The sequence below is a fragment of the Haliotis cracherodii genome, unplaced genomic scaffold (assembly GCF_022045235.1).
Source record: "Haliotis cracherodii isolate W230 unplaced genomic scaffold, xgHalCrac1.p SCAF_10, whole genome shotgun sequence".
NCBI lineage: Eukaryota > Metazoa > Mollusca > Gastropoda > Lepetellida > Haliotidae > Haliotis > Haliotis cracherodii.
The window spans coordinates 35,197,085-35,207,556 of NW_027266265.1; the positions used below are offsets into that span (position 1 = coordinate 35,197,085).

At 46.2% G+C, this 10,472-nt stretch overlaps 2 protein-coding genes across 2 annotated transcripts; both read right to left on the reverse strand.

The window, feature by feature from the left end:
• Window positions 1–2,670: 2,670 nt before the first annotated feature.
• Window positions 2,671–4,476, reverse strand: LOC139453745 (uncharacterized). Its single transcript, XM_071235212.1, has one exon. It carries the CDS (start codon window positions 4,474–4,476, stop codon window positions 2,671–2,673), a length of 1,806 nt encoding a protein of 601 aa, XP_071091313.1.
• Window positions 4,477–6,149: 1,673 nt separating this feature from the next.
• On the reverse strand, window positions 6,150–8,855 carry LOC139453746 (uncharacterized). The gene has a single exon (XM_071235214.1). The coding sequence runs from the start codon at window positions 8,853–8,855 to the stop codon at window positions 6,150–6,152; it is 2,706 nt and encodes a 901-aa protein (XP_071091315.1).
• Between the last annotated feature and the right edge of the window lie 1,617 nt (window positions 8,856–10,472).

Genomic DNA, 10,472 nt, shown 5'->3' on the forward strand with positions numbered 1-10,472 from the left:
GGCCTGGGAAACAGTCAGCACATCACTGGACTGAAACTAACCAAAATTGCCAAAGATGCCCCCTCCCCCCCCTCCCCCCCCCCCCCCCCCCCCCCCCAACCCCCCCACCAAAAATAAATAAATATAAAAATATCCAAACAAAACAAACAACAACAACAACAACAAACAAACAAACAAAACAAAACGAGAAACAAACTACTAATACGCCTCACATACATGGCTAAAATGTCAGACCTTCCCTCTTTATTGTAACCATATATATATAATTGTCTGTAAGTCGAAGATAAACAATACACCTTGGCCAAACACTTTTGGTTCCGCCTCCCTGCTCCAGTGTTTTGAACGCCTGCCCGTAGAGAGTTTGGTGGTTCGATATCTCGCCGCTTCCCCACCAAAAGAGTGAGTGAGTTGGGTTTAACGCCGCTTTTAACAGTATTCCAGTTATATCGCGGCGTGTCAGCTTAATGTGGGAGGAAAGCCCGAAGTGATGCAGGTCTCAGACGTTTACCACTTCGGTGAAACCCACGAGCACGGGTATGGTGCTGACAAACCTAGATACATAATCGGGGCGAACCGGGATTCGAACCCAGAATCATAGGTATCTGGCGTGCCCAAGGGACGCAACTCTGCACAGCGAATCGTCTGAGACGTTACACCACCTTGGAAAGAAAGGGTACCCTGTACAGTGATATGTAAATCCCTTGCTGCTTTTACATTCAGCCTTTTTAATCAACACTGGTGCGATAGTCCTCGTGATATCATTTCCTGGTACTCACGAAAAGGATCGACAAACAACTTTCACAAAATACGATCAAATCGCAGCCCACCAGATTAATCAAATCTTTTAAATCAATTGAACTCTTATGATGTGTGTGGTATAGCTGTTTTACCCGTTGCCTCCCAAATCGTAGCTCACCTGGTGAAATATGTTAATTGTCATAGCCTTCATGTCCGACGTTTTTCTATATAAAACCACTTTATCTCAGAAGCATCCATTTCATAATTTGAAAGCATTATACGTTATTGGTAAATTGACTTGAACATATGGTTTGTAAATTTATAAAGTGTTTTTTATCCAGGTGAACTTCAGCGCGTATGAGCCTGATCACTGACAATGGAGAGATACATATACATAGCATATCCACGAAAAACAATAATAATCCAGCCTATCCTAGTAATGTTACACTGTATACGTATTTTCAGCGGCATATCATAAATATATTAATAAAACATTATAAGTGTCGTCTAAATTGCAACATTTTGCAAATTTGTTTTTGAAGAAACTCTGGAGATCGAAAGATGACATACGTCTTTAGTACGATGCTACAAAAACAAAACTTCTCCACTAGTGGGATTAAAAGACATTCACTGCAACAAGTTTGATATTAAATTATTTGTTATCCGCGAAGCATAATGCAAACCGTCAGCACCAGAGGATAATTTGTCTCGATTATCTGCCGAAACGGCTTCCATGAAGAGTAATGGGAAAAGTAGCAGTAAGGCTGAGATTTAAACAAAAAAAATACATTGTCCCTGAAAAGTCTTGAAGAACTTATTATGCTTCAGAACAAAAAGGGAATAGCCTGTCACTACAATTACACTGCTGCAAGGTGATTGTCTTAAAATAAATCCAGACTTATCTATCTCGATACCCCCCTCCGCCCCCCCTCTCTCCACACACACACACACACACACGCACGCAAGCACGCACGCACGCACGCACGCACACCACCACCACCACCGACGAATATCAAATGGTCGGTCTCTTATAAGTAAGCAAAACACGTTTAAGAAATATGAAACACAACGACAATTTGACAAATTTCTTTTGATGATATATCAACATCTGCTGGAAGAAATATCAAACTATTTCTATCTTTAAAAAAAATGTATTAAAATAGTCCCCCAAATCTCTTCTCTAAAAACGCAAATATAAAATGTAAGTGATTAATGTTTTTTTGTAGTCTAGTGCGTTTCCTTTTGTTCTTCTATTTCACGCGCGTGAATAATCTCGATAAATTGTCAGATGAAAGCTTGAATTCGTAATATATTATGGATGGCAAATACATTTTCCGTCACTCACGGTTGCTAAATGTAATTGCATATGTCGAAAAAAGTTTGAAAATAATTTGTCTCGATCGACCCCCTCCCGCCTCCCCATTATAAAATATCGGTCCCTCTAGAATATTTGATTCATCTTGGATGACGCATAAAACCCCAATATTACCTGTTTCAGTATCTGGCGTTCACATTTATAATATTTTGTCCCCAGATTCTCTCAGTGCAAGTATATAGGCAGACTGACATTTAGTCCCATAAAGAAAATTATCTTATTTAAATATATTTATTTGCAAAATAATATAAATGGAGTTCATATCAATGCTTAATTTCAGGGCTGACGTGGTCTGGTCTTGGCCACCCATTCTAGACTTGAGTTGGATTCCATTTTTAATATAATCTCTAGGGTCTGATTGACAGACTAATATGTACGATGATGATTGGGGAGAGCATCCTCGATTATGCAGGGTATTATATTTCCATTACATTCTGATAAATAACCTGGATCTACGGAGTACCGGTTGCCATAGCGTCGTGCTTGCGTCCGATTCGAATGACATAAGATTGTTTTCAAGCTTCATAACAACGATAATCGAGTCTGGACCAGGGACATTATGAGCACGGATCCATGTAATCAGCATGGAGTGAGGTGAGGTGAGGTGAGGTGAGGTGAGGTGAGGTGAGGTGAGGTGAGCGGAGCTGAGCTGAGGTGGGCTGAGCTGAGCTTAGCTGATCTGATGTTTGATAGTGTGAGCTGATGGTTGTGGAGTTGAGTTTATTGTTGGGAAGGTGGGCTGATGGTTGGGTGGTTGAACTGATGGTTGGGAGGTTGAACCGATGGTTGGGTGGTTGAACTGATGGTTGGGAGGTTGAGCTGATGGTTGGGTGGTTGAACTGATGGTTGGGAGGTTGAACCGATGGTTGGGTGGTTGAACTGATGGTTGAGAGGTTGAACCGATGAATGGGAGGTTGAACTGCTGGTTGGGAGGTGGAACTGATGGTTGGGGGGTTGAACTGATGGAAGGGAAGTTGAACTGATGGTTGGGAGGTTGAACTGATGGTTGGGTGGTTGAACTGATGGTTGGGAGGTGGAACTGATGGTTGGGGGTTGAACTGATGGAAGGGAAGTTGAACTGATGGTTGGGAGGTAGAACTGATGGATGGGAAGTTGAACTGATGGTTGGGAGGTGGAACTGATGGTTGGGAGGTTGAACTGATGGTTGGGGGGTTGAACTGATGGAAGGGAAGTTGAATTGATGGATGGGAAGTTGAACTGATGGTTGGGTGGTTGAACCGATGGTTAGGAGGTTGAACTGATGGTTGGGTGGTTGAACTGATGGTTGGGAGGTTGAACTGATGGTTGAGAGGTTGAACCGATGAATGGGAGGTTGAACTGATGGTTGGGAGGTGGAACTGATGGTTGGGAGGTTGAACTGATGGTTGGGTGGTTGAACTGATGGTTGGGAGGTTGAACTGCTGGTTGGGAGGTGGAACTGATGGTTGGGTGGTTGAACTGATGGATGGGAGGTTGAACTGATGGATGGGAGGTGGAACTGATGGTTGGGAGGTGGAACTGATGGATGGGAGGTTGAACTGAATGGAAGGGAAGTTGAACTGATGGTTGGGAGGTGGAACTGATGGATGGGAGGTGGAACTGATGGATGGGAGGTTGAACTGAATGGAAGGGAAGTTGAACTGATGGTTGGGAGGTGGAACTGATGGATGAGAGGTTGAACTGAATGGAAGGGAAGTTGAACTGATGGTTGGGAGGTTGAAATGATGGTTGGGAGGTTGAACTGATGGTTGGTAGGTCGAACTGATGGATGGGAGGTGGAACTGATAGTTGGGAGGTTGAACTGATGGTTGGTAGGTGGAACTGATGGTTGGGGGTTGAACTGATGGAAGGGAAGTTGAACTGATGGTTGGGAGGTTGAACTGATGGATGGGAGGTTGAACTGATGGAAGGGAGGTGGAACTGATGGTTGGGAGGTGGAACTGCTGGTTGGGAGGTGGAACTGATGGTTGGGAGGTGGAACTGATGGAAGGGAGGTGGAACTGATGGTTGGGAGGTGGAACTGCTGGTTGGGAGGTGGAACTGATGGTTGGGAGGTGGAACTGATGGAAGGGAAGTTGAACTGATGGAAGGGAGGTGGAACTGATGGTTGGGTGGTTGACCTGATGGTTGGGAGGTGGAACTGATGGTTGGGAGGTGGAACTGATGGTTGGGAGGTGGAACTGATGGTTGGGAGGTTGAACTGAATGTTTATGGAGTTGAACTGATGGTTGGGAAGTTGAATTGATGGTTGTGAATTGAGCAGATGGTTGGCAGTCAGCCTGGTGGTAGGGATGGTGTACGGGTAGTCTGGAGGCTGGGCTGATGGTTAGGGAGGTGAGGTATTGGTTTGACGGTCGAGACATGGCGGGGCTCTTCACGTTACATTGTCACACGGTCAGCACGTTAGGGCCTAGAGCGTTATGCTTCACACTGCAACCATTTCCACTCCAGCTGTACGAGTTCCTAATCTCCTCCAAACTGTGATTCTCGTCGCCTGTCAATATGCCCCTCCAACCGCCCAATAAGAGGTTGACAGCCATGACTCCCGCCATGTACCTCTCGAGACATGACGCAGAGGAACGACTAAACTCACTTCAAACTTGTAATATGACAGGCTGATGTGAAAAAATCGTCTCCATGCTGAGATGAAAGCGTATTAAAGATGGCGACAGCTAGTGTGATCTCCATGCTCGTCTCCGCTGAACGCTCTTCACTCGCTCGACGGCAAAAACGCCCGGATGAAGAATTTCACATTGGACGAGTTTGGTGGAAAAAGAACCATCCTCTTTAGGCAATTAGCAAATGCGGTATATGTTCAATGTTAATTCATTTCTCACGAGTAAAACTCATGAAAAATTCATTAGAGAATGTCTGTTGAAAGTGAGCGGTAGCGCATCGGTCGTCGAGAGTGGGTTTCCTTGCAAGAACTTAGGTCGTCAAATTCACCGAGATGAATTAAGTTATTTTTGTAGGCCCTTCACCTTGCTTGGTTTTGCTATGCAAGTCTGTAGAAATTTGAATTATAGTCCATTTATGCAAATAAGGTGTCCATATACAGCATTATATGTGATCGTATTAGAAATGGATGGACGTAAAGAAGGGTTGATAAAACTTATAAAACATCTTGTATGCCGTTGAAAATTTTTATTCGAAATTTCGGAACAAACGTTCTATGAAAACGGTTATCGCGATGACGTTTGATCAACCGTGAATAGATAAATTTAAACGTAAGAGTAACGTTAGGACTATTTTGGGATATATTTGTATGAAAAATGAAAAACAAAGGATCTGAAGTAGATGTTTCCCTTTTTCGTGATTTGCTAAAAGCTTATTCAACATGATTATTGCAGATTATGAGTGAGTGAGCGAATATGGTTTAACGCCGCTTTTAGAAATATTTCAGCAATATCACGGCGGGGGACACCGGAAAATGGTTTATGGCGATGATGGCGATGCTGATTATGACGATGATGATGATAATGATGATGATGATGGTGATGATGGTGATTATTGCAATAAAGATGACGGTGATGGTTATGGCGATGATGCTGATGCTGGTTATGACGATGATGTTAATGCTGTTTATGATGCTGATGCTGATGCTGATGCTGATGCTGATGCCGATGATGATGAACTGCGTAAGCCTTTGTTAAAGTAGGGGAATAAAGGCACGTCGTAATACGAAGCTCTGTGCGTGAAAAAATGCCACAACTTCAGGGACATAATGCAGGATGGTTGCCTTGTTGGTTGTGTGCTATCGTAGATTTCTTTCTAGTCAGGACTCGATTATAAGCTCATCTTGACACATCGCCAACGAGATGGTTGGGAAGGTGGGCTGATGGTTGGGAAGGAGGGCTGATGGTTGGGAAGTTGAGCTGATGGTTGGGAAGGTGGGCTGATGGTTGGGAAGTTGAGCTGATGGTTGGGAAGTTGAGCTGATGGTTGGGAAGGTGGGCTGATGGTTGGGAAGTTGAGCTGATGGATGGGAAGTTGAGCTGATGGTTGGGAAGGTAGGCTGATGGTTGGGAAGGTGGGCTTATGGTTGGGAAGGTGGGCTGGTGGTTGGGAAGGTGGGCTGATGGTTGGGATGGAGGGGTGATGGTTGGGAAGTTGAGCTGGTGGTTGGGAAGGTGGGCTGATGGTTGGGAAGTTGAGCTGATGGTTGGGAAGGTGGACTGATGGTTGGGAAGGTGGGCTTATGGTTGGGAAGGTGGGTTGGTGGTTGGGAAGGTGGACTGATGGTTGGGAAGATGGGCTGATGGTTGGGAAGGTGGACTGATGGTTGAGAGATGGGCTGATGGTTGGGAAGGTGGGCTGATGGTTGGGAAGTTGAGCTGATGGTTGGGAAGGTGGGCTGATGGTTGGGAAGTTGAGCTGATGGTTGGGAAGGTGGGCTGATGGTTGGGAAGTTGAGCTGATGGTTGAGAAGGTGGACTGATGGTTGGGAAGGTGGGCTTATGGCTGGGAAGGCGGGCTGATGGTTGGGAAGTTGAGCTGATGGTTGGGAAGATGGGCTGATGGTTGGGAAGGTGGACTGATGGTTGGGAAGGTGGACTGATGGTTGGGAAGGTAGGTTGATGGTTGGGAAGGTGGGGTGATGGTTGGGAAGTTGAGCTGATGGTTGGGAAGGTGGGCTGATGGTTGGGAAGGTGGGCTGATGGTTGGGAAGGTGGACTGATGGTTGGGAAGGTGGGCTGATGGTTGGGAAGTTGAGCTGATGGTTGGGAAGGTGGGCTGGTGGTTGGGAAATTGAGCTGATGGTTGGGAAGGTGGGCTGATGGTTGGGAAGGTGGACTGATGGTTGGGAAGGTAGGTTGATGGTTGGGAAGGTGGGGTGATGGGTGGGAAGTTGAGCTGATGGTTGGGAAGGTGGGCTGATGGTTGGGAAGGTGGGCTGATGGTTGGGAAGGTGGGCTGATGGTTGGGAAGATGGGCTGATGGTTGGGAAGATGGGCTGATGGTTGGGAATGTTGGGAAGATAGACTGATGGTTGGGAAGGAGGGCTGATGGTTGGGAAGGTAGGCTGATGGTTGGGAAGGTGGGCTGATGGTTGGGAAGATGGGCTGATGGTTGGGAAGATGGGCTGATGGTTGGGAATGTTGGGAAGATAGACTGATGGTTGGGAAGGTGGGCTGATGGTTGGGAAGTTGAGCTGATGGTTGGGAAGGTGGACTGATGGTTGGGAAGGTGAGCTGATGGTTGGGAAGGTGGGCTGATGGTTGGGAAGATGGGCTGATGGTTGGGAATGTTTGGAAGATAGACTGATGGTTGGGAAGGAGGGCTGATGGTTGGGAAGGTGGGCTGATGGTTGGGAAGATGGGCTGATGGTTGGGAATGTTGGGAAGATAGACTGATGGTTGGGAAGTTGAGCTGATGGTTGGGAAGGTGGGGTGATGGTTGGGAAGTTGAGCTGATGGTTGGGAAGGTGGGCTGATGGTTGGGAAGGTGGGCTGATGGTTGGGAATGTTGGGAAGATAGACTGATGGTTGGGAAGGAGGGCTGATGGTTGGGAAGGTGGGGTGATGGTTGGGAGGTTGAGCTGATGGTTGGGAAGGTGGGCTGATGGTTGGGAAGGTGGGCTGATGGTTGGGAAGGTGGGCTGATGGTTGGGAAGGTGGGCTGATGGTTGGGAAGGTGTGCTGATGGTTGGGAAGGTGGGCTGATGGTTGGGAAGGTGGGCTGATGGTTGGGAAGGTGTGCTGATGGTTGGGAAGGTGGGCTGATGGTTGGGAAGATGGGCTAATGGTTGGGAAGGTGAGTTGATGGTTTGGAAGGTGGGCTGATGGTTGGGAAGGTGGGGTGATGGTTGGGAAGTTGAGCTGATGGTTGGGAAGGTGGGCTGATGGTTGGGAAGATGGGCTGATGGTTGGGAAGATGGGCTGATGGTTGGGAATGTTGGGAAGATAGACTGATGGTTGGGAAGGAGGGCTGATGGTTGGGAATGTTGGGAAGATAAACTGATGGTTGGGAAGGAGGGCTGATGGTTGGGAAGGTGGGCTGATGGTTTGGAAGATGGGCTGATGGTTGGGAATGTTGGGAAGATAGACTGATGGTTGGGAAGGAGGGCTGATGGTTGGGAAGGTGGGGTGATGGTTGGGAAGTTGAGCTGATGGTTGGGAAGGTGGGCTGATGGTTGGGAAGGAGGGCTGATGGTTGGGAAGTTGAGCTGATGGTTGGGAAGGTGGGCTGATGGTTGGGAAGTTGAGCTGATGGTTGGGAAGTTGAGCTGATGGTTGGGAAGGTGGGCTGATGGTTGGGAAGTTGAGCTGATGGATGGGAAGTTGAGCTGATGGTTGGGAAGGTAGGCTGATGGTTGGGAAGGTGTGCTGATGGTTGGGAAGGTGGGCTGATGGTTGGGAAGTTGGGCTGATGGTTGGGAAGGTGGGCTGATGGTTGGGAAGGTGGGCTGATGTTTGGGAAGGTGTGCTGATGGTTGGGAAGATGGGCTGATGGTTTGGAATGTTGGGAAGATAAACTGATGGTTGGGAAGGTGGGCTGATGGTTGGGAAGGTGGGCTGATGGTTGGGAAGTTGAGCTGATGGTTGGGAAGGTGGGCTGATGGTTGGGAAGGTAGGCTGATGGTTGGGAAGGTGGACTGATGGTTGGGAAGGTGGACTGATGGTTGGGAAGGTGGACTGATGGTTGGGAAGGTGGGCTGGTGGTTGGGAATGTTGGGAAGGTGGGCTGATGGTTGGGAAGGTGGGCTGATGGTTAGGAGGTTGAGTCGATGATTGCGGCGCATCGTCCACTTTCATAATCCCACTTGTTCGACCCTGGCTATATCAAGGTCAACTTTTAAGTTCAACAATTCAAAATATCCACCACTCCACACTTTAATCAAGAACAGAACAGAATCAAGAGACCAACCCCTTCTTCTGCACAACCATAGTACATATTGCTTTTGCATGTTTGTTTGTTTCTTGTTTTTGTTAAGTACAGACATGAAGCCTTTTTTAACTGACATCTAATTGACTTCAAGATCTGTCGCATCTATTGTGACGTTAAAGTTCTCGCACTTGACGCGATCTCCTGGATGCTTAGTGGGTGCCTAGATATTAACAGAGATTGTTTGTTCGTTGTTTAGCGCCGCACTCAGCAATATTCTAGGTATATGACGGCCTTCTGTAAATAATCGAGTCTGGACCAGACAATTCAGTGATTGACATCATGAGCACCGATCCACGGAATTGGGGTACGATGACATGTATCAACCAAGTCAGCGAGCCTGACCACCCGATCCCGTTAGTCGCCTTACGAAAAGCATAGTCGCCTTTTTACGGCAAGCATGTGTTGCTGAAGACATTTTCTACCACGGATCTTCACGGGTCTAGATATTGACAGAGAGGTGTATCGAATGTATTTTTAACGACCTGGGGTGGAATGGTGAGGCTGCTTGTACTAGTCGGTACGCATTCCGGTTTTAATAGTACTAGCCCTCTGTGATGCCATGACGCAGTTTAACATAGATATCCCACTCAGACAACTTACACTGACGCCGAACCCACCACCCCTTGTTTTAGCCCCTTTATGCCGAGCGCCAGGCAGGGAAACAACAAGTACCATCTTTTAACGTATTTTGGTATGATAGGTCGGGGATCAAACCCCAGACCTTCCGCTCACCGTGCGGACACTCTACCACTAGACCGCCTAGTAATTGTAATGCGATTACCAATGATAGGAATAACTTCTATAGGACATTACCCCAGCTAGGCATACAGGACCTTTTAGACATGGTCTCTAGTTGACAACACTTAAGTTAACTCTTTGTACAGATTTTGGTCACTAAACACTGGGAGTTTGAAAATGAGTAAAGTTTTACTTGTTCTGTGCCAAAACATAAGGACACGTGAAAATATAACGTACATAATAAATAAATTCAAATCGTGATAGTTTAAGTTTGAAGACGTTTTTGAAATGTCTCGTTTCCATCCATAACAATTCTGGAATCAATTTTGCTTTGTATAGATATGCTATTTCTAAAAGCAAACGCTTTTTGTATATATTCAACACGTATGAATATGTAATGTCTTACAGAAAGAAACAGTTATACAAGTGTAACAGAGGAATATAACATGACACTAATATGTTCGTTAGAATCGGTTCTATCGCTTGTCTATTTGTTCAGATGAATTCATGATTTGGCTCGTATTTCCACAAGTAACCCCCTATAGATGCTCAACAAAAGCATACATCTATCACTGTCTATCGTCGTTTTTCAATGTTCAACTAGGGATCATAAAATACTTTATTCTACCTTACACATGAATATCGGATTCTGATCAGCGGAAGCCTATTCCATTATTTTTAATGTAGCCCGCTATTAAGTAAGGTCCGTTTCATATGTTCCTCGCTCAAATTG

Excerpts from the sequence above, each read along its gene's own strand:
- LOC139453745 (XM_071235212.1), bottom strand. The coding sequence starts at position 4,476 with ATGTCTCGACCGTCAAACCAATACCTCACCTCCCTAACCATCAGCCCA.
- LOC139453746 (XM_071235214.1), bottom strand. The coding sequence starts at position 8,855 with ATGCGCCGCAATCATCGACTCAACCTCCTAACCATCAGCCCACCTTCC.